Below are 25148 nucleotides of genomic sequence, written 5' to 3' on the forward strand. Positions count from 1 at the left end.
ACAAGACTGTGTCGATGCAGAGATCTGGGGAAGGGTACCAAAAACATTTCTGCAACATTGAAGGTCCCCAAGAACACAGTGGTCCCCATCATTCCTAAATGGAAGAAGTTTAGAACCACCAAGACTTTTCCTAGAGCTGGCACCCCTGTCCAAACTGAGCAATTGGGGGAGAAGGGCCTTGGTCAGGGAGGTGACCAAGAACCTGATGGTCACTCTGACAGAGCTCTAGAGTTTCTCTGTGGAGATAGGATAACCTTCCAGAAGGACAACCATCTCTGCAGCACTCCACCAATCAGGTAGAGTGGCCAGACGGCACATGACAGCCCGCTTGGAGTTTGCAAAAAGGCATCTAAAGACTTTAGAAGCAAGATTCTCTGGTCTGATGAAACCAAGATTAAACTCTTTGGCCTGAATGTCAAGCATCACTTCAGGAGGGAACCTGGCACCATCCCTACGCTGGAGCATGGTGGTGGCAGTATCATGCTGTGGGGATGTTTTTCAGCGGCAGGGACTGGGAGACTAGTCAGGATCGAGGTAAAGATGAACAGAGCAAAGTACAAAGAGATCCTTCAAACCCCTTAAGGATCAGACCCATTTTTCATTTTATGCTTAAAATGACACCCAAATCTAACTGCCTGTAGCTCAGGCCCTGGAGCAAGGATATGCATATTCTTGGTACCATTTGAAAGGAAACACTTTGAAGCTTGTGGAAACGTGAAAGGAATGTAGGAGAATATAACACAATATATCTGGTAAAAGAAAATACAAAGAAAAACTTACTCCAACCTATCTTTCCTATTTGGTCCTGCCGCACATACAGTGGGGCAAAAAAAGTATTTAGTCAGCCACCAATTGTGCAAGTTCTCCCACTTAAAAATATGAGAGTGGCCTGTAATTTTCATCATAGGTATACTTCAACTATGACAGACAAAATGAGAGAAAAAAGATCCAGAAAATCACATTGGAGGATTTTTTAATGAATTTATTTGCAAATATTTGTGGAAAATAAGTATTTGGTCACCTACAAACAAGCAAGATTTCTGGCTCTCACAGACCTGTAACTTCTTCTTTAAGAGGCTCCTCTGTCCTCCACTCGTTACCTGTATTAATGGCACCTGTTTGAACTTGTTATCAGTATAAAAGACACCTGTCCACAACCTCAAACAGTCACATTCCAAACTCCACTATGGCCAAGACCAAAGAGCTGTCAAAGGACACCAGAAACAAAATTGTAGACCTGCACCAGGCTGAGAAGACTGAATCTGCAATAGGTAAGCAGCTTGGTTTGAAGAAATCAACTGTGGGAGCAATTATTAGGAAATGGAAGACATACAAGACCACTGATAATCTCCCTCGATCTGATGCTCCACGCAAGATCTCACCCCGTGGGGGGACCTAGTGAATGACCTGCAGAGAGCTGGGACCTAAAGTAACGAAGCCTACCATCAGTAACAGGGACTCAAATCCTGCAGTGCCAGACGTGTCCCCCTGCTTAAACGAGTACATGTCCAGGCCCGTCTGAAGTTTGCTAGAGAGCATTCGGATGATCCAGAAGAAGATTGGGAGAATGTCATATGGTCAGATGAAACCAAAATATAACTTTTTGGTAAAAACTCAACTCGTCGTGTTTGGAGGACAAAGAATGCTGAGTTGCATCCAAAGAACACCATACCTACTGTGAAGCATGGGGGTGGAAACATCATGCTTTGGGGCTGTTTTTCTGCAAAGGGAGCAGGACGACTGATCCGTGTAAAGGAAAGAATGAATGGGGTCATGTATCGTGAGATTTTGAGTGAAAACCTCCTTCCATCAGCAAGGGCAATGAAGATGAAACTTGGCTGGGTTTTTCAGCATGACAATGATCCCAAACACACTGCCCGGGCAACGAAGGAGTGGCTTCGTAATAAGCATTTCAAGGTCCTGGAGTGGCCTAGCCAGTCTCCAGATCTCAACCCCATAGAAAATATTTGGAGGGAGTTGAAAGTCTGTGTTTCCCAGCAACAGCCCCAAAACATCACTACTCTAGAGGAGATCTACATGGAGGAATGGGCCAAAATACCAGCAACAGTGTGTGAAAACCTTGTGAAGACTTACAGAAAATGTTTGACCTCTGTCATTGCCAACAAAGGGTATATAACAAAGTATTGAGATAAACTTTTGTTATTGACCAAATACTTATTTTCCGGCATAATTTGCAAATAAATTCATTAAAATCCTACAATGTGATTTCTGGATTTTTTTTCTCATTTTGTCTGTCATAGTTGAAGTGTACCTATGATGAAAATTACAGGCCTCTCTCATATTTTTAAGTGGGAGAACTTGCACAATTAGTGGCTGACTAAATACCTTTTTGCCCCACTGTACCTACAAGTGCACTACGGTCACAAGACGCAGTCCTCCTTACTGTCCCTAGAATTTCTAAGCAAACAGCTGGAGGTAGGGATTTCTCCTACAGACCTCCATTTTTATGGAATGGTCTGCCTACCCATGTGAGAGATGCAGACTCGGTCTCGACCTTTAGGTCTTTATTGAAAACTCATCTCTTCAGTATGTCCTATGATTGAGTGTTGTCTGGCCCAGGAGTGTGAAGGTGAACGGAAAGGCACTGGAGCAACGAACCGCCATTGCTGTCTCTGCCTGGCCGGTTCCCCTCTCTCCACTGGGATTCTCTGCCTCAAACCATATTACAGGGGCTGAGTCACTGGCTTGCTGGTGCTCTTCCATGCCTAGGGGGGGTGCGACACTTGAGTGGGTTGAGTCACTGACATGATCTTCCTGTCCGGGTTGGTGCCCCCCCTCGGGTTCGTGCCGTGGGGGAGATCTTCGTGGGCTATACCTGTCCTTGTCTCAGCTTAGTAAGTTGGTGGTTGAAGATATCCCTCTAGTGGTGTGGGGGCTGTGCTTTGGCAAAGTGGGTGGGGTTATATCCTGCCTGTTAGGACCTGTCCGAGGATATCGTCAGACGGGGCCACAGTGTCTCCCGACCCCTCCTGACCCTCTATGGTCAGTCTGTTATATCTGGAGTATTTCTCCTGTCTTATCAAGTGTCCTGTGTGAATTTAAGTCTGCTCTCTCTAATTCTCTCTCTCTCTCTCTCTCTCTCTCTCTCTCTCTCTCTCTCTCTCTCTCTCTCTCTCTCTCTCTCTCTCTCTCGGAGGACCTGAGCCCTTGGATCAGGCCTTAGGACTACCTGGCCTGATGACTCCTTGCTGTCCCCAGTCCACCTGGTCGTGCTGCTGCTCCAGTTCAACTGTTCTGCCTGCGGCTATGGAACCCTGACCTGTTCATCGGATGTGCTACCTTGCCCCAGACCTGCTGTTTTCAACTCTCTAGAGACAGCAGGTACGGCAGAGATACTCTGAATGATCGGCTATGAAAAGCCAACTGACATTTGCTCCTGAGGTGCTGACCTGATGCACCCTCTACAACCACTGTGATTTATTATTATCTGACTCTGCTGGTTATCTATGAACATCTGAGCATCTTGGACATGTTCTGTTATAATCTCCACCCGACACAGCCAGAAGAGGACTGGCCACCCCTCATAGCCAGGTTCTTCTCTAGGTTTCTTCCTAGGTTCTGGTCTTTCTAGGGTCTTTTTCCTAGCCACCGTGCTTCTACACCTGCATTGCTTGCTGTTTGGGGTTTTAGGCTGGGTTTCTGTACAGCACTTTGTGACATCAGCTGATGTAAGATGGGCTTTATAAACACATTTGATTGATCTTTGAAATGCAAGATAAAGGCCATAATGTATTTTTCCCAGTGTCACGTTCGTCCTCTTCTTCTGACGAGGAGTAGCAAGGATCGGACCAAAGCGCAGCGTGGTACGTGTTCATGACGATATTTATTTAACTCAGAACTCTAAAACAAAAACAACAATGAGAATGATACGAAACGAAACAGTCCTGTCTGGTGACATACACAAAGACAGAAAATAATAACCCACGAAACACAATAGAAAACAGGTTCCCTAAATATGGTTCTCAATCAGGGACAACGATTGACAGCTGCCTCTGATTGAGAACCATACCAGGCCAAACACAGAAATAGCAAATCATAGAAAAACTAACATAGACAACCCACCCAACTCACGCCCTGACTAAAACAAAGACATAACAAAAGAACTAAGGTCAGAACGTGACACCCAGCCCAGGTGCAATTTAGATTTTGGCCACAAGATGGCAGCAGTGTATGTGCAACATGTTTAGACTGATCCAATGAACCATTATATTTCAGTTCAACATTTTGTATCAAGACTGCCCAAATGTGCCTCATTTGTTTATTAATAACTTTTCATTTTCAAAACTGTGCACTCTCCTCAAACAATAGCATGGTATTATTTCACTGTAATAGCTTATTTTTAGATAAAAAATAATTTAAGCTTTCTGCCAATATCAGATGTGTCTCTGTCCTGGGAAATTTTCTTGTTACTTGCAACCTCATGCTAATCGCATTAGCCTACGTCAGCTCAACCGTCCCACCAACCCTGAAGAAGTTTTAAAGATACTTCCAGACATATATTGAGAGCCTAGTTCTTCGACTCTGCTCATCCATTGTTGACACTAAGCATCTGGCAGGCTGTAGTCGTCATTGGCTCAGTTTTGACCCTGAGCGTTCAGCAAACAGTGTAGTGTTTTGACTGGGATCACAGACTTCACATGGTGGCATGGCACACACTCAGGGGATGGCCTTGATTGGCCTTAAGGCTAATCCTCTTGTTAACTGAGAGAAGTCAATTAACCAAATGACCGCCATTTGAACAAAGCGTCAAACATCTTTGTCTCTGTGGCATATCAATGCTTTTCTGAAGAGAGTATTTGCATTTTAGCAGCATAATTAACTCAACAGACTAATGATTTGCAGTGAATCACAATGAATCACTGATAAATATATAATCCGTCTCAATAGTAAGCAGAGGAATGCGGGATGCCATACTCATTAGTACAGATGTGATAATTGTGTGTTGTGTGTTCTTGGTTTCTGTCAGTCACATGTGGGAGTGTGAACCAGTCAGGGGGGACCCATGTTCTGTCTTTTAATGCATGATGGTTGCATGTGTGGGATCTATAAATGTTTATTGTCCCCAAAGGAAACTCTGTTTGCAACAAATACGTACACATCCGGTTTCTATACTTTTGTATATATAGTGTATTTATACTCCGGACTCCGATATTACTCGTCCTAATATTTCTACATTTCTTAATATTATTAGTTTACTTTTAGATCTGTGTGTATTATTAAATTTGACTGTACTGTTGGAGCTAGGACAAACACAAGCATTTCGCTACACCCGCACTAAAATCTGCTAAACGTGTATGCGACCAATACAATTTTATTTGATTTGATCAGAGGAGAGTGGTGGGAGGAGCTATAGGAGGACGGGCTCATTGTAATAGCTGGAATGGAATAAATAGAACGCTATCAAACACATCAAACATAAGGAAACCACTGTTTCATTTTTCCATTCAAGGCCTTACAATGAGCCTGTCCTCCTATAGCTCCTCCCACCAGCCCCCTCTGGTACACATGTGTTTGTGTGTGTGCAGATTTAGTATGTGTTATGGTATTATGTTTCCTACAGACGTGTTTTCAGGCAAGGAGCCAGTAGCTTTCTAGGCTGAATCACACCACTGATTAAGACACATCACATTGTATGTGTCGAATTGCTACGCTTTATCTTGGCCAGGTCGCAGTTGCAAATGAGAACTTGTTCTCAACTAGCCTACCTGGTTAAATAAAGGTGAAATAAAACAATAAAAATACAAATAAACATCACACTAATGTGAAAATAGAGGTTTGCTTTCTGATGCTACAGTGAGAGGTGGGTTTCTGATGCCACAGTGAGAGGTGGGTTTCTGATGCTACAGTGAGAGGTGGGTTTCTGATGCTACAATGAGAGGTGGATTTCTGATGCCACAGCGCGAGGTGGGTTTTTGATGCCACAGTGAGAGGTGGATTTCTGATGCTACAGTGAGAGGTGGGTTTCTGATGCCTGCTTTGTGTGATGTATTGTTGTTTCTACCTTCTTGACCTTTGTACTGTTGTCTGTGCCCAATAATGCTTATACCATGTTTTGTGCTGCTACTGTGTTGTGTTGCTACCATGTTGTTGTTATGTTGTGTTGCTACCATGCTGTGTTGTCATGTGTTGCTGCCTTGCTGTGTTGTTGTCTTAGGTCTCTCTTTGTGTAGTGTTGTGTTGTGTCTCTTGTTGTGATGTGTGTTTTGTCCTATATTTACATTGTATTTATTTATAAAATTAAAATCCCATGCCCCCGTCCCCGCAGGAGGCCTTTTGCCTTTTGGTAGGCCGTCATTGTAAATAAGAATTTGTTCTTAATAACTGACTTGCCTAGTTAAATAAAGGTTAAATCAAATTCAAATTAAAATATCAGGCACTGCTCATGGTCAATATAACCATGGCTAGATAGGTAGCTATCAGAACCATCAGCTCTAATAGCTAAAATAGAAAACACGTAAGTGGATTATTTTACTTTCGTAGTGGCAACATTTTTACACTCATGTTTACAGTTAGAGCCTCAAATATCCACCATACCTAACATGACTGAAGTGTCTAAAACCACCTGCGTCTCTGAGGTTTGTGTCAGTTTCAGTGACTAGCTAATCCATTAGCTGGGCAGAGGGAGGAAACTGAGTGGAAATGTAAAACTTGCCCTATTTCCACCACCAGGTGACAGAAAGCTGGGACCTCCTTGATATGGGACTGTGCTTACTACTACACAGTCCAGTGACCATGGCTTTTGCACAGCTAGAGATGCTTCTGAGATGAGGATTTGGGGTAAGGAGAAGGCAAAGTGGCATACAATGCAACTCCCACCAACACCTAATTATTAAACCAGGGAGCCATCAGAGTGTTCTGTATTCACTGAATGATTTTCCTTCACAATAATTTGACTCCGAAATGAACAAAGCAATTGTAAAATTAAAACGTGTCAAAACATTTGTCAAAATGAAAGATGAAAACATCTCAACAGTCTCTCGTATCTCCATTATGTCAACAGATGAAAGGAGCCGGGATGTTGTCAATTGACACACTTTGCTAGAGCAGTAGCTTACGTCACACCATTATCATCGTAGCATCAGAAACCTATCTCTCACTGTGGCATCAGAAACCCATCTCTCACTGTAGCATCAGAAACCTATCTCTCACTGTAGCATCAGAAACCCATCTCTCAATGTGGCATCAGAAACCTATCTCTCACTGTGGCATCAGAAACCCACCTCTCACTGTGGCATCAGAAACCCATCTCTCACTGTGGCATCAGAAACCCATCTCTCACTGTAGCATCAGAAACCCATCTCTCACTGTGGCATCAGAAACCCATCTCTCACTGTAGCATCAGAAACCCATCTCTCACTGTGGCATCAGAAACCCATCTCTCACTGTGGCATCAGAAACCCATCTCTCACTGTGGCATCAGAAACCCATCTCTCACTGTGCATCAGAAACCCATCAGCATCAGAAACCCATCTCTCACTGTAGCATCAGAAACCCATCTCTCACTGTAGCATCAGAAACCCATCTCTCACTGTAGCATCAGAAACCCATCTCTCACTGTGGCATCAGAAACCCATCTCTCACTGTGGCATCAGAAACCCATCTCTCACTGTAGCATCAGAAACCCATCTCTCACTGTAGCATCAGAAACCCATCTCTCACTGTAGCATCAGAAACCCATCTCTCACTGTAGCATCAGAAACCCATCTCTCACTGTAGCATCAGAAACCCATCTCTCACTGTGGCATCAGAAACCCATCTCTCACTGTAGCATCAGAAACCCATCTCTCACTGTAGCATCAGAAACCCATCTCTCACTGTAGCATCAGAAACCCATCTCTCACTGTAGCATCAGAAACCCATCTCTCACTGTAGCATCAGAAACCCATCTCTCACTGTAGCATCAGAAACCCATCTCTCACTGTGGCATCAGAAACCCATCTCTCACTGTAGCATCAGAAACCCATCTCTCACTGTAGCATCAGAAACCCATCTCTCACTGTATCATCAGAAACCCACCTGTCACATGTGCTCCCTCTCCGGCCTCTAGGTCACCAGGCTGCTCGTTATGGCGCACGCCTGTCACCAGCATTACGCGCATCTGCGTATAATGACACTCACCTGGACTCCATTACCTCCTTGATTACCTGCCCTTTATATGTTCCCTTTGGTTTCTTCCCCAGTCGTCATTGTTCCTGTTTCATGTTGGTGTGCTGTTTGTGATTCTTGTTTTGTTCATTTATTAATTAAATGTGTTCACTCCCTGAACTTGCTTCCCGACTCTCATTGTACATCGTTAGAGAATGACGACTCAACAAAGGGAAGCATCAGGGAGTGTTTTTTTGTTTGTTTTTGTGTTGGGATGGATTTCGGGTCCGGGTGTTGGAGCCGTAGCTACCTGGGAGGCCTCAGCCGGGTTTGTAGGCTCCCATGCCTAAGCTGGGTGAACAGGTTCCCTGCCTCAACCGAGGCAACCGGGGAGGTCTCAGCCGGCTCATCAGGCTCTCACTCCAGCCAGCCGCAGGACGGAAGGGGAGGGGATACTGTCATGTGTGCTCCCACTCCGGCCTCTAGGTCACCAGGCTGCTCGTTATGGCGCACACCTGTCACCAGCGTTACGCGCATCTGCGCATAATGACACTCACCTGGACTCCATCACCTCCTTGATTACCTGCCCTTTATATGTCACTCCCTTTGGTTTCTTCCCCAGTCGTCATTGTTCCTGTTTCGGTGACCTGTTTGTGTTTCGTGTTTTGTTCATTTATTAATTGAATGTATTCACTCCCTGAACTTGCTTCCCGACTCTCAGCGTACATCGTTACACCACCTCTCACTGTGGCATCAGAAACCCACCTCTCACTGTGGCATCAGAAACCCACCTCTCACTGTGGCAACAGAAACCCACCGCTCACTGTGGCATCAGAAACCCACCTCTCACTGTGGCATCAGAAACCCACCTCTCACTGTGGCATCAGAAACCCACCTCTCACTGTGGCATCAGAAACCTATCTCTCACTGTGGCATCAGAAACCCACCTCTCACTGTGGCATCAGAAACCCACCTCTCACTGTGGCATCAGAAACCCATCTCTCACTGTGGCATCAGAAACCCATCTCTCACTGTGGCATCAGAAATCCACCTCTCATTGTGGCACAGAAACCCACCTCTCACTGTGGCATCAGAAACCCATCTCTCACTGTGGCATCAGAAACCCATCTCTCACTGTGGCATCAGAAACCCATCTCTCACTGTGGCATCAGAAACCCATCTCTCACTGTGGCATCAGAAACCCATCTCTCACTGTAGCATCAGAAACCCACCTCTCACTGTGGCGTCAGAAACCCAAACTGAGGGGGACACATACACTGCTAAGGGGGACAAATATAATGGTTAATTGGATCAGTCTAAACATGTTGCACATACACTGCTAAGGGGGACAAGGAAATCTATGACGTTATTCATATGACAGACATAACCAATGCCCAAAGAACATTTTCTCATAACCCCTCAGTAGAGTCCACATATGCATTAAAATCCATTCATGGCAGAGCATAGTTCAACCCGCTCTGAGTGAGAGGTCATGAAGTGTGACTGAGACTAGAGGCAGTTAAGCATTTAACGTACAAAGCACCCAATTCCCACCTTCACATCCCCATCAACCACCATGTCTTACTAGACACTCAAATGCATACCAATTCTGCAACCTTGCGTAACTTGTAATTGTGATGCTTCTTATGCAATAGTAGCTCAGTGTGAAAACTCCTGCGGTTCTACTGTTGAGAGCCTATTTGCTTAGATCACTGTGACCTGGACACTGACAGGTCTGTTGATTCTGGAAGCTGAGAACACTGTGACCTGGACATTGACAGGTATGTTGGTTCTGGAATCTGAGAACACTGTGACCTGGACATTGACAGGTATGTTGGTTCTGGAAGCTGAGAACAACATGGGGATGCAAAGTTGGCACTCAAACCCACCTCTCACTGTAGCATTAGAAACCTATCTCTCACTGTGGCATCAGAAACCCATCTCTCACTGTAGCATCAGAAACCCATCTCTCACTGTAGCATTAGAAACCCATCTCTCACTGTGGCATCAGAAACCCATCTCTCACTGTAGCATCAGAAACCCATCTCTCACTGTAGCATCAGAAACCCACCTGTCACGTGTGCTCCCTCTCTGGCCTCTAGGTCACCAGGCTGCTCGTTATGGCGCACGCCTGTCACCAGCATTACGTGCATCTGCGCATAATGACACTCACCTGGACTCCATTACCTCCTTGATTACCTGCCCTTTATATGTTCCCTTTGGTTTCTTTCCCAGTCGTCATTGTTCCTGTTTCATGTTGGTGTGCTGTTGGTGATTCTTTTTTTGTTCATTTATTAATTAAATGTGTTCACTCCCTGAACTTGCTTCCCGACTCTCATTGTACATTGTTAGAGAATGACGACTCAACAAAGGGAAGCATCAGGGAGTGTTTTTTTGTTTGTTTTTGTGTTGGGATGGATTTCGGGTCCGGGTGTTGGAGCCGTAGCTACCTGGGAGGCCTCAGCCGGGTTTGTAGGCTCCCATGCCTAAGCTGGGTGAACAGGTTCCCTGCCTCAACTGAGGCAACCGGGGAGGTCTCAGCCGGCTCATCAGGCTCTCACTCCTCAGACGGTTTGTCAGGTTTCTGCGCCTCAGCGTAGGCGACCTGCGGCTGGAGCCGAACGTGCCGGGGAGGGGGTACTGTCACGTATGCTCTCTCTACAGCGCTCTAGGTCGTCATGCTCCCACGCCTCAGCCGGATCGACAGGTTCCCGCACCTTAGCAGCCAGCCGCAGGACGGAAGGGGAGCGGATACTGTCATGTGTGCTCCCACTCCGGCCTCTAGGTCACCAGGCTGCTCGTTTTGGCGCACACCTGTCACCAGCGTTACGTGCATCTGCGCATAATGATACTCACCTGGACTCCATCACCTCCTTGATTACCTGCCCTTTATATGTCACTCCCTTTGGTTTCTTCCCCAGTCGTCATTGTTCCTGTTTCGGTGACCTGTTTGTGTTTCGTGTTTTGTTCATTTATTAATTGAATGTATTCACTCCCTGAACTTGCTTCCTGACTCTCAGCGTACATCGTTACACCACCTCTCACTGTGGCATCAGAAACCCACCTCTCACTGTGGCATCAGAAACCCACCTCTCACTGTGGCATCAGAAACACACCTCTCACTGTGGCATCAGAAATCCACCTCTCCCTGTGGCATCAGAAATCCACCTCTCATTAAGAGTGTCCATGATTGAGTGAATGAAGAGATTGAGATAAAACTGTCCAGTTTGAGTGTTTGTTGCAGCTCGTTCCAGTCGCTAGCTGCAGCGAACTGAAAGAAGGAGCGACCCAGGGATGTGTGTGTTTTGGGGACCTTTAACAGAATGTGACTTACAGAATGGGTGTTGTATGTGGAGGATGAGGGCTGCAGTAGGTATCTCAGATAGGGGGAAGTGAGGCCTAAGAGGGCTTTATAAATAAGCATCAACCAGTGGGTCTTGCGACGGGTATACAGAGATGACTAGTTTACAGAGGAGTATAGAGTGCAGTGATGTGTCCTATAAGGAGCATTGGTGGCAAATCTGATGGCCGAATGGTAAAGAACATCTAGCCGCTCGAGAGCACCCTTACCTGCCAATCTATAAATGACATCTCCGTAATTTAGCACGGGTAGGACGGTCATCTGAATCAGGGTTAGTTTGGCAGCTGGGGTGAAAGAGGAGTGATTACGATAGAGGAAACCAAGCCTAGATTTAACTTTAGCCTGCAGCTTTGATATGTGCTGAAAGAAGGACAGTGTCCTTCTAGCCATACTCCCAAGTACTTGCATGAGGTGACAACCTCAAGCTCTAAATCCTCAGAGGTAGTAATCACACAGGTGGGGAGAGGGGTATTCTTCTTACCAAACCACATGACCTTTGTTTTGGAGGTGTTCAGAACAAGGTTAAGGGTAGAGAAAGCTTCTTGGACACTAAGAAAGCTTTGTTGTAGAGCATTTAACACAAAATCCGGAGAGGGGCCAGCAAAGTATATGACTGTATCATCTGCTGTACCCTCAATATAGTAATCCTGCAAATATAAACAGTGCAGCACACACAAGCTCCCAATAACGCCTACATTAACCTGGCATAAATTTAAAAGTAAATGTTTTTGACTTTCTTCCACAGAGTGTAAATTGAGGTAGGCTATTACATCAGTGCATGGAACATGGCACAAATGTTGATGAATGTGTCTGTGTTGGAAGTCCCTGGGGTATTGGGAGCTTTTGAGGGACAGGAGGCCTATCTCCAAACGCCCAGACATGGTTTGATTAGAGTGGGAGTGGTAATGCACTAAACCTACAGGGATGCTCACTCACTTTAAAAACACCCGTAGCATGTCAACTCTGTTTATAGTCAACCTTCACATCTGCACCACAATAATGTAAATCCTAAAGGGGACCATTTTCTTAACTCCTAAACTGTATGGAGGATTTCTCAGGACATAATCCATAAATTTACTCTGTCCCTTGACATTATAGCTTCCCTCTCAGAATCCATACATTTACTCTGTCCTTTGACACTATAGCTTCCCTCTCAGAATCCATACATTTACTCTGTCCCTTGACATTATAGCTTCCTCTCAGAATCCATACATTTACTCTGTCCTTTGACACTATAGCTTCCCTCTCAGAATCCATACATTTACTCTGTCCCTTGATGCTATGACTAAACCCAATTGAAATGTCTTTGCAGGTAATCTTGGCTTTCACTGATTGGCCTATTTCAACAGGGTTAGCAGCAGACCTGATGATGCAGCCTGCCTGGCACCATGTCCAATGGCCAATGTCTCATGGTGCCGTTTGAATGGCAGGAAGATCCTATGTTGTTACAGAGATGGTTTAGAGATGCCAACACATCTCCTCAGCTGTTGTCAGGTGTTTTGGGCCAGATTTGATATTTCAAGTCAGCTAATCCACAGCTTCCATAGGCTCTAGATCCAGCCTCCTTCACATGATATAGGCTAACCTTGGCTGTGACCCTAATCTCCAAGGTTGTCTCAGTGGGAGTTGGGATATCCCAAAAACATATTTCCAAATGACACATGTGTATAATTTCACACTTATATGTGTGAAACAGGACACATATAAATACCTACCAAATGATATGATAATTATTATGCACACACAGGGGTCACTCTGTTATTTCAGCAAGCCATGAAGCCAACCATCTCAGATTGTTCTAAAATTGTTTCTGTAGATAGAAACATTATTCTCTCTCACACACACACACACAGAGTTCTCATGAGTTGAGCCTTCGGAGGCAGCTGGTGGAGAGATTGAGCTAAGAGCTAACGGAAGGTGTGAGAAGTGTGGGGGATTCTCATTTACGTGTGTGTGTGTGTGTGTGTGTGTGTGTGTGTGTGTGTGTGTGTGTGTGTGTGTGTGTGTGTGTGTGTGTGTGTGTGTGTGTGTGTGTGTGTGTGTGTGTGTGTGTGTGTGAGAGAGAGAGAGGAAAAGGTTATAATGAGGAGTGAATTAGCAAAATCTTGAAAAGGAAAACAATCTCCACTGTACTTGAATATTATACTTAATTAGCTTTTGCTGTATGCTTAATTTGCCTTAATAATGAGCTGTCAATAGTTTCAGTTGCTTACTGCAAATATTCCCACAGCACAGACAACACAGCAGCCAGAAAGGATTCACAATTCTATCTGGTATTTTGCCACATTTTGCCTGGATCCACATGGTCTCTGTAACACCTACAGTGATGAAAGACTGTAAGTTAAGGTATTCATGAAACTAATGATTGTGGATACAAAAACTTTGTGGGTGTTAAAAATTAGTTTTACAATTCCCCACTATAGCTTAACATTGCCATGTCCACAGCAGACTCATGAATAGTCTTTCTCAGTCACACAGGAGTGAACAATTATGTGGAACCTGAAGAGGATAGAGATGCTTTCTAATTTAACTGTCTAAATTACCATGAAATGAAAAATGTGATAAGTATGTCAAACTTAAAGCTGGCAGCCTCTATACTACAGGCCTCTCACAAGTTACAAATCAAAACTGACTTTTATTATGACATAAGCAACTTTTCTCTCCCAATCCAGACACGTGGGAATTAGCCGCACATTTAATGTAGTCTTTATTATGAAGCTACACGAAATCCCTGGGATATATTTTAATTAAATATTAATAGAAACCAACTTATTACTGATAGTGGGACCACTCAGCTATAGAGCCATAGGGAATGTGATGTTAACTGGGTACATTCTTTTTGATCAGGGGGCCTGTCTAACATGAGTTTTTAGGGCAAAAAATATCATTATCTGGCAAGAAAAATGGGCCTTTGTGGGGGCCTCTAGGAAAAAAAGATTGGCGTGAGTGGCATAACAGAAAATAATTGCCTGGTGTGTCAGAAATGCCAGAGACCATTTTTTGGTCCCAGTCTGCCCCTGTTAACCAGGGAGTAGTGCCTGTCTAGAGAATTTCTGGAGATACGGTTCAGTTTAGTGGGGAAGATGAAAATCATTCTGTTGGTGACTGTGAAATCCATAGCAATCTTTATTCATGCAGGCTATAATGTTACAACCGGAGTCTCTGGAATGTTAAATATACCGTGCATTTAATCTTCTGAAAATGAATAGCCTGAAAGTCTAAAACAGCCAAAGGGAAAATTAAACGAAGTATTGAAGAGCATGCATGAGCTGGATTTAGGTGACCAATGACCATATCATATAAATTTACTCAAACGTATGGATGAGAATTGATAGGCTATGTTAGCCCTTTGTAAACTCAAAAGGGCGTAGGCTATGAATAATACAATTTAAAAAAGAATAGTTAAGTTCCCTAATGGTTGCAGATTGGGATGCAAATGAGCCCACATTTCAATAAGGCGCGCAGATCTAACGGATGTGCAGTGGTAAACCAGAGTAATGACTCTCCGTTGGTCAGTCTGTCCTTGTTGAGCACGGGCGACACATTGGTTAACAACAGCCTGTGGAAGAAGAAATTATGACTGAACCGTTTTTGCAAGGATAAGACCTGTTTTTTAGTAGAAAACCCTAGAATTGACACCGAAAGGTGGATTGGAGAGGCAAACAACCGTTAAACACCGAACTCTAAAGCGTCCTGAGAAATTGATTGTGTAGGAGCTTCGCCTTGAACGCCGCCGAAGGCTCTATCATCAATCTCTCCAGGCGTTTGGCACCAATAAATCTGGCAGCTATAGGACAGTTACACGAAACAAACGGCTTGGGTTACTTAGACAACATTTTATGAGCGGTGAGCACTTATATCACTGTAGCATATGGATATGGTGTGGACGGATAGGGGCTGTGAAAACTGATGGGACTTGGTCCAAAAGTGCAACTGTTTGATTGCGCCGGATGGAACTGGGGCAGTGAATGTTCCCAGTAAACTACGCATGGACTTGTCAACAGAAAGACGATCAACCAACGCATCCTTTTGTTGTGGTAGAATTTTTTTTCCACATTGTAGCTTATTGCAACAATAAAAAAACAACCATCATTTATGAGAATTCAGGCGTGGTATTTAAACTGGATCCCAGTTCGTCTAATTAGGGGATCCTATCGACTACGGATTTGATTCATCGCTTTCAAAGACAACCCACTGCTCCCCTGAAAGGTACATCTGGAATTCAAGATAACATTTGAGTCATATTCAGTAACATTTGAACTTATCTGTACCCATTGGAAATAGCCTATTTCTGACTGCCTTAATATTTACTGGTTCTTCTGCACCTGTTGTTATTTAATAGCCTATGTTCCTCTGTCTAGCATGATTGACAGAGGAACGTGCCGATCACTTTGAATGGATTGACAGTTTCGGTATGATGTTTGAATTTTCAAATCGCTTAAATGTGTGCTATATCTTTCAAATGTAATCGAATTTATCCTCTGAGTAGGCTTAACAGAACAGTCTTCATCAGACCATCATACTTACATTTTTCTATTGGTGTTATTATGATAGAGAATAGGCTTGATTCTAAAATCGATAAATATAATATTTATTTTGATATTGTGGAGTAGATAAAGAAAAAAACTGTAGACTAATCACAGAACTGCATCATCATTTCGATCTTGTAGGGCAGGCCTACCATGGTATGAATGTAAATACGAAAAGACCCATCAAAATGCCATGACATTTCAGTGACTGACGGAGATGAATAATTGATCCCAATGCATTTTGATTATCAGATCATTCCATGTCAACACTGACCCTCTATCATACTGATGATGAGTGTGTGGTTAAAAATATACCAGAAATGATTCTGGATAGCTGTGTTGTTCTGGAGGTGTGAATTTCTATTTTCACACATCTCATTAGAACAGCGAGCTGAGTGTCCCTCCCGCGGGGCTGTGACGCGCTATCGGTGCTCCTCTACCGCTGAGTCTTCCGTGACGCCCGCTTTTTACGCGGGCTTATCATTGCATGTCACTTTTTTTTTTTTTTTTTTTTTTTTTTTTACACATGTCGCGCACCAGGTAGACTTTTGCAACATTTGTTGTCGCGACGCACTGTGAATACACTTAGCTAGGTATGAGCGGGAGCGCAGCCGCAGACTAAAGGCTATTGCAGTCATTGGGAGTCAGGACTCACTAATGAGTCTTCAACCTTGTTTCCACATGTGGAGGAATGTTTGCCTGAGTGTTTGAGTGAGTGAGTAAAAAGAGAGAGAGAGAGGGGGGGGGGGATAGAGACAGAGAAAGATAATGGGAGAGGGTGAGAGAGTCAGTGAGTGGTTGAGTGAGTGAGAGAGAGCCACTATACTGCCTCTTCCACGGCTCATATATTATCAACGGATTTCCGGATACTGATGCTGCTGCTTGGGGAGAAGCCCAAATTCGTGAGGCAGCAGTCGGGCTCAGTTGTCTGGGGACAGGCAGCCTGCTGCTGCAGCTGTGTTTGGGACTAGGAGTCTGCCTGCAGAAACGTCTGATGGAAGTGACGGAGCAGGAGCCTCAGAGTCGGACAGAGGAACCTGTACCTGAGGTAGGAGGAGAAGGAGAGGGAGAGTTACCGGGTTCAGGAACCCCTACCCCCAGAGACATGATGGAGAGCCCGGTGAAGGAGCCTGTTGTGCTGCATCTGTACCCCACCGCAGAGTATGGGGATCAGTATGGGTAAGCAACAGAACAGCAGGGACTGGGAGACTGGGATCTCTAACAACCTTCTGCTCATATACACGTATAGCCTGTGTAGTGGACTGGGCTGGCAGTTAGGATGGCTGTGGGATTACTTCCCTTGCCATGTGGGACCAGAATATATGTTTTTTTATCTTCGCTCTTTTTTACTTTCCTTTGTTACTTGACTATAACAGAGTTGTAATCAATATTGGTGGCATACTTTAACATCAGTTGTCTTCAATCATAGTTTAGTGTCTGTCCTTCTGTGGCTAATGTTTAATGGCATCATTGATGGGTTTTTAGAGTTCAGATTAAAACTGTAGAGCTCATAGCAGATGATGACTCAAAGAGGACGTTCCATTTCAGCAAGCCATGACACCCACCATCTCATATTGTTCTAAAAAAAATTCTGTCGATAAAAAAACGATAACATAAGTATTCCGGAAACATTATTTTGTTGAAATATAATTTGATCTCTGAGAAATTAAGCTAATTGATTGCACCCAAATTGGCCATTTTTATTTATAGTATTCATATAATATTCAACAATTACAGTACCTAACATCAGATTTGGACCAAACTTTTTTCTAACAATGAGAAAGACATGAGGATCCAAAGAAATGGTCCAAAGTCACCCACTTCAATCCCACCCCATTATATAGTATCACATCTCTGTCTGACAAGTAGTATGGAGCTGCGGCTCTGAGTATTGTTTTTTCATCCTATTTAATGTATTTTCAGTGAATTTGGTGATTGTTTTTTGCTCTGTTCAGAGAAATTAGTCATTGAAGTTGGGTTTATGTCCCATCCAACATCCTGATATTACAAATTCAGACCACTAGATGGTGCTGTTTCTGCTATTAGGTGATTATTTTTTAAGGATGTTAAAGGTATCATTCATCCAAATTACAAATGGACATATGACTTTTCTTACCCTGTAAGCCATCTATGGACCAGGTATGACAGCAACCAATGCTTTGGTTTAGTTTACCTGGCCACTGTTTCAAATGTAAACTTTTTAGCATTTGTGGTACAAATCCAATGCAAGTCAATGGTACCTACAGTACCAGTCAAAAGTTTGGACACACCTACTCATTCCAGGGTTTTTATTTATTTTTTACTATTTTCTACGCTGTAGAATAACAGTTAAGACATCAAACCTATGAAATAACACATATGGAATAATGTAGTAACCAAAAAAGTGTTAAACAAATCCAAATACATTTTATATTGGAGATTCTTCAAAGTAGCCACCCTTTGCCTTGATGTCAGCTTTGCACACTCTTGGCATTCTCTCAACCAGCTTGACCTGGAATGCTTTTCCAATAGTCTTGAAGGAGTTCCCACATAAGGTTGATCACTTAGTGGCTGCTTTTCCTTCACTCTGTGGTCCAACTCGTCCCAAACCATCTTACTCTGGGCCCCCGAGTGGCGCAGCGGTCTATGGCACTGCATCTCAGTGATAGAGGCGTCACTACAGACCCTGGTTCAGCGGTTTATGGCACTGCATCTCAGTGATAGAGGCGTCACTACAGACACTGGTTCAGCGGTCATTGGCACTGCATCTCAGTGATAGAGGCGTCACTACAGACACTGGTTCAGCGGTCTATGGCACTGCATCTCAGTGATTGAGGCGTCACTACAGACATCCGTGGGTGGCTTCAGACCATTTCTTTGGATCCTCAAGTCTAACTCATTGTTAGAAAAAAGGGTTTTCCAAATCCGATGTTATATACTATATTTATTGAATATTATATAAATCTTCTAAATTAAAATTGGCAGTTTGACTGCAATCAATTAGCTTAATGTGTCAGAGATCAAATTATTTTTCAACAAAATAATGTGGCAGGAATGCTAATCTTTTCTAGTTCTAACAATATATACGATTTCAGAACAATTTGAGATGGTGAGTGTTGAAATCCTATTTTCTAGTGCTTTTTGAGGTGGAACGACCCAACCAGACTACACTTCACATAAGGTGTCATGAGGAAATATATCATGTCATTGTGCCATTTAGACTTCTCCACTGGAGGAAATGCAGCAGAGGTGCTACTGTTGTCACCCCGCTGCACCAGGCTTTCTACTGTATACTGTATTTATATACACCAGACTAGTCATGGTGAAGGAGGCATCATGTTGGCTCTGGGTTTAGTTACTCTGTTAATCATACATTCTGATGCCTAGTCATCATACCCCTATACATGTCAACCTCTATCACTCCAGTATCCCTGCACATTGTAAATACTGTATTGGAACTGACCCTGTATCTAGCTTCTTACTTTCTAATGTTCTTATTTTTATTTCTTGTGTGTTTTTGTTCTACCTTATGTTATTTTTAGTGCTACATTGATATTAATTACTGCATTGTTGGGTTTGGAGCTTGCAAGAAAGACATTTCACTGTACTTGTGCACATTACATTAAAACTTTAAGCTTTAGTTATGTGTTGACATGGCTCATCAATAGAGACTGCTGAAGGACTGAATTGTGTCGTCAAGTATGGACAGGTTATGACCTTAGATTTGTTATCAGGCATGGCCACATTGGCCAGTGTCAAGCCACAACCTTAATGTAAAGCTTCAGCTTTCATTGATACCTCATCTATCATTGCTTACTGTACAGTATGTGTAGGATCGATCAACAAAAACATAATATTTTGGGGGGGCTATATATACTGTATACACACCGGTCAAGGGTTGTCATAACTAGAGATGTTTTAAAGCAGTGTGTTGAGGGTTTGTCTTTTGAGCTCTCATGAGCGGAAGGAACTATCAATATAAACTACATGATGAATATTCAGCACCATACGTCTTTAACTATATAACAGTTACGACCTTGGCTATAGGCTGTCTTGCATTGTGCTGTACAGCTGTTGCTGCACTGTAACTTACAGTACAGTATGTGAGAATCAACTTAAGTTTGATCATATTTGACACATGAAATGCATCTTTCAGAAGTCTGTTGGGCATTTTGTTTAGTGTGACCCTATGATCATTTTGTGTTGGTCTGATCCAATTCAGAGTATTCTCAACATCATACCATACCATGTCCAACTCCATCATACAATTGACTTTGTGTGTGTGCGTGCTGTGGGGTTGGAAGTGAGGAATGGCCATCGGGTATCCCCGGGCATCACACAGAAGGCTAATGCATAACACTGCTGCTGCCTGTAGTAAGGCTGGAGTTTGATTAGTCATGCCTTCCCGTAGGACAGGACACACACACAAACACAGTTGGGGTCTTCACTGACACAGCAGGTTGATTGGTCATGCCTTGCTCCCCTCTATATGCCTCAAGACATTAGTGCGGTTTTGGGAGATGTAACAGGTTGATTAGTCATGAATAGCCTCTGGACACAGGCACAAACCTAAATGAGACAACATGTTAATTAGTTATGCTTTCCAGCACTCCCTTAGGTCTGAGGTTAGGTCCCCCTGTAAGTGGCAGGCTAGTGGTCACACCTTTCCTCCCCCTCTCTCCTCCAGGACATATGCATATGCATAGCCTTCTGACACACTCCTTGAGGGCAAGCCAGAATATACAGTATAATTTGTGGTCTAGTGAATCAGTGGGCCCTGATGCATAATATTCCAATCTGGAGGAATGTAGCTTCTCGCTCTCTCTGTCTCTCACAGATTGGTTTCAAAGCACGCCATTAGTAATGAGTTTGCCATTAGTAATGGGTATATGACAAATAACAAATTGTTATATATAGTACACTATCAGACCACCTCTGCTTTCTCTATTGTACGCCTATATAGTAACTAATGGGGTAAGATTATGCATTTGAATCATAAACAAATCAAATAAGTAGTGGGTTTTATTGCCACTTCTGGTCGATCTACTGCAGTGTCTGCAGCACAACTCTCTGTGTGTGTGTGTGTGTGTGTGTGTGTGTGCGCGTACGAGCGAGTACACTGTTTCCCATTTATGTTTGTTCAACACTGTCCTGCTGTTAGAACAATGCATACAATACAGTAGCGGATGGTTTAGTTGGTCCAACACTGCGCTGTCTCTCTGGACTCATACACACATCTTGTTTCAGTTACATGTAGTTCTGTTTCATCCATGGTCATTTTATCCATGGTCATAGATTTACTAACCTATACTCTCACTTGCCAGACTCACAGTGCTACACCCGCAGAGATATAGGGGCTGTGGGAAGAGAATCACTAACCTACCCCTGCGTCTGGAGGAGACCCCAAAAGTAGGAAGGACCTCTCTAGTTATCCTCTCCCTGCTCTGTATTCTACTCCATGTCTGCTGCAATGCTCTGGGTTACACAAGCCTTTTAAACAGAGTAGCTCTTAAAGTGTCAGAAACGTGAGACAAATCCTAATGTATAGTAGGACCATAGAGTTACAATATACTGTATATAAACACCAAAGTGAACTAATTATATTTCTTTGCACAAGGGGATGCCATTGATTGATATTAAATACCCAAGATAAATTGAAACTAGCACCCAATGTGGCCCTACGATAAGTAAAACATTTCAATAATTGTATGAATACTGTTCATATGGGGTGCATCAGTATTTCAGAGATCAGAGCGCAGTAGTATGTTACATTCACAGAGAAATAATGCCACAAGACAAATGAGTTAGCCTAGTTATAGAATTACGGGAAAATAGACAAGACTTTATTAGCAGTGACAGAGTACTGTTTTTTTATTCTTTGATTGTTCCAATTCGCTTTCTTTGATTCTTAATGAATCAATCTTAAAATCTCACAAAAAGTGATCTCTTGGACAGTAGCAATCAATGGTACACTCACTTTCCCGTTTACTGACAAACTGTCACAGGTCAAATTTTCTCCCTTGAGTGTACTATTTGAGGTTGCCACTGGAGAGCACCCTTGGGTTACTTCTAGTATCCAGGTGACCCTGATTGGGGTTATTGGGATCACCCGCTGGATGACTATTTAGGTTCCTCTGTGGACTGGGCCAGTTTCTCAGGTCTCATGTTTGTTCAGTGTTCTCGTGTGCCCTTGCTTTGTTGTTTTGCTAAGAAGACCTTAAGTAAATATTCTGGATTAGCCCTCACCTCTGCCTGCTGTGTTTCTCTGTGCCTGCGTCTGAGTTCATACTAGCACTAATGTCACAGTAGACCTGAGCCTCAAAATGGACCCAGCAGAGATTTATCTGTCGTCCGAGGGACATTCCGAGCTCCACCACTTACGGTCGGCTCTCACTCACCATGGAACAGTGATTGGTCGCCATGAGGCACGGCTGAAGACATTGTCGGAGGATTTAGGAACTCTTGTGTTCACTCTACAGAGGGGACAGACAGGAGCAACTGTTGCTGAACCTGTGGTGGTTTCTAACCCTCCACTTCCTACCAACTCATCGTCTTCCTCCCCTCGGGAGCCTCATCTCCCAGCACCGGAGCTCTATGAGGGGCAATCTGGGAGGTGTCGTGGGTTCCTGCTCCAATGTTCGCTGGCCTTTGAGCTGTAAGCATCAACGTTTCCCACTGAGCGTTCCAGAGTGGCATATGTCATCTCCTTGCTCTCAGGACGGGCTCTGGCCTCGGCCACGGCCATCTGGGTGCAGCAAGCAGACATTTGTTTCAATTGGCAAAGCTTCACTCAGGAGATGAGGAGGGTTTTTGATCACCCCATCAGTGGTAGGACTGCTGCTCAAAGACTCATTGCACTTTGGCCGGGCAGCCGGAGCGGAGCTGACTACGCCATTGACTTTCGGACGCTCGCCGCTGAGAGCGGTTGGAATATAGAGGCACTTCACTCAGTCTTTCTGAACGGACTCAGCGAGGTTCTCAAGGACGAACTTGCTTCCCGGGACAACCCTGACACTCTGGAGGAGCTTATCGTTCTGGCCATCCGGATTGACAACCGGTTTCGGGAACGTCGTCATAAGAGGACGGACAGGTTCCGAGTTGGTTCCAGTGTTTCGTGCCCCGCTGAGGGAGTCGATTCTTCATTTGTTCCACTGCCGTATGCTGGGCCTGCTTGTCCTGTACCTCGTCAGGGTTCTCAATTCGGCTATGGTTCTCCTTCAAATCCTTCAGAGGAGCCGATGCAATAGGGAGGCACCAGACTTGCCACTCTGGAGAGTCAGATACAGTCTCCTGCGGCCGATACGCTACGCACCTTGCTTCCGGCCAACCTGTGTTGGGACAATGAACAGTTGGACATTCCTGCTTTCATAGACTCTGGGGATACTGGCTGCTTTCTGGATTGCACATTAGCTCACCAACAGAGGCTGCCGCTCACTGAGCTGGACACTCCGTTGTCGGTCACTGCGCTGGATAGTCAACACCTAGGGTCTGGGAAGGTGAAGCAACTCACCATGCCTATTCAGCTACGAGTTCTGGATGACCATGTGGAGCTTATCCAGTTACATCTGGTGGACTCTCCTGAACTTCCCCTGGTTCTTGGACATCCGTGGCTTTCCACCCATAATCCTCAAATTGACTGGCCTTTGGGAAGAGTTCTGGGATGGAATCCGTCATGCCAGTTCACCTGCCAGGAACTCTCTCCACACCTTTCCGGTCCTGCTCGTCTGTAGACTTCCGATCCTCCTGTTCCTCTGGCTGGGTTTGACAAGCCTGACCTTTCCCGCGTACCTCGGGATTACTGCGATTTGGGTCAGGTCCTCAGCAAACAAAGGGCCAGCAAACTACCTCCTCACAGGCCCTACGATTGTGCCATCGACCTCCTGTCTGGTACCACTCCTCTGAGAGGAGGGTTGTGTTCTCTCTTAGATCCAGATACTGCAGCCATGAACAGTTACATTGAGGAGGCGCTGGCGGCTGATGTTATTCGGCCGTCCAGTTCACGTGCAGGAGCAGGTTTTTTCTTTGTTGGGAAGAAGGATGGGGGATTACGTCCCTGTATCGATTACCAGGGTTGAAATAACATTACCATCAAGAACCATTACTCCCTTCCTCTTATGTCATCAGCTATTTGAGAGACTCCAGGGAGCTACGGTTTTCTCTAAATTGGATTTACAGAATGCGTACAATATGATGCGCATCAGACAGGGAGATGAGTGGAAGACAGCGTTCAACACTCCTAATGGACATTATGAGTAAAGGTTCATGCCGTTTGGACTTACTAATGTTCCAGCCGTTTTCCTGGTTAATGATGTGCGCAACTGCGCAACTTCCTTCACCAATTAGTTTTTGTGATGCATCTCTGAATCCTGAAATTAGTTCCCCAAAAGTTGGAGAGTGGTTGCAAGTCAAAGCATGACAAATATCCCTCTATTGAGAGTGGTGGTTGGGGGAGTGTTCAGTTGAAAATGTGTACACTACCTTACCCGTTGGCCTATGAGATTTAAAATATATTTTTCTATATCACACATAGCCTCTTTCCTTCTTTCAACTCCTCATTCGAACGAAGTGCAAAAATCACTGAAGCTGGAGGCTCATATCTCCCTCACTAACTTTAAGCATCAGCTGTCAGAGCAGCTCACAGATCACTGCACCTGTACATAGCCCATCTGTAAATAGCCCATCCAACTACCTCATCCCAATATTGTTTTTTTGTTGTTGTTTTTTTGCTCCTTTGCACCCCAGTATCTACTTGAACATTCATCTTCTGCACATCTATCACTCCAGTGTTTATTTGCTAAATTGTAATTACTTTGCGGCCTATGTATTACCTCCCTAATCTTACCTAATTTGCACACACTATATATAGACGTTTTCCTATTGTGTTATTGACTGTACGTTTGTTTATTCCATGTGTAACTCTGTGTTGTTGTTTGTGTTGCACTGCTTTGCTTTATCTTGGCCAGGTCGCAGTTGTAAATGAGATGTAAATGAGATGTAAATGAGTTGTAAATGCAATTACAGCCTTGAGTATTCTTGGGCATGACGCTACAAGCTTGGCACACCTGTATTTTGGGAGTTTCTCCCATTCTTCCTTGCAGATCCTCTCAAGCTCTGTAAGGTTGGATTTGGAGTGTCTATGCACAGCTATTTTCAGGTCTCTCCAGAGATGTTCG

At 44.1% G+C, this 25148-nt stretch overlaps 1 protein-coding gene across 2 annotated transcripts in view; it reads left to right on the forward strand.

Moving 5' to 3' along the window:
• The first annotated feature begins 14989 nt into the window (after window positions 1-14989).
• The window catches only part of LOC112267064 (calcium-binding protein 8), a 65179-nt gene continuing 55020 nt past the window's right edge, over window positions 14990-25148 (forward strand). The window contains exon 1 of one of the 2 annotated variants that reach the window (XM_024445116.2): window positions 14990-15676. Coding sequence is in view for 1 of the 2 variants with exons in the window: in XM_024445115.2 (XP_024300883.1) it covers window positions 16991-17175 (185 nt within the window). In the remaining variant the exon portion in view is untranslated. Of the gene's footprint in view, window positions 15677-16771; window positions 17176-25148 lie in introns of those variants that run through there. The other variant, XM_024445115.2, reaches the window with a different exon arrangement.

This window comes from Oncorhynchus tshawytscha, linkage group LG14 (assembly GCF_018296145.1).
Source record: "Oncorhynchus tshawytscha isolate Ot180627B linkage group LG14, Otsh_v2.0, whole genome shotgun sequence".
Lineage (NCBI taxonomy): Eukaryota > Metazoa > Chordata > Actinopteri > Salmoniformes > Salmonidae > Oncorhynchus > Oncorhynchus tshawytscha.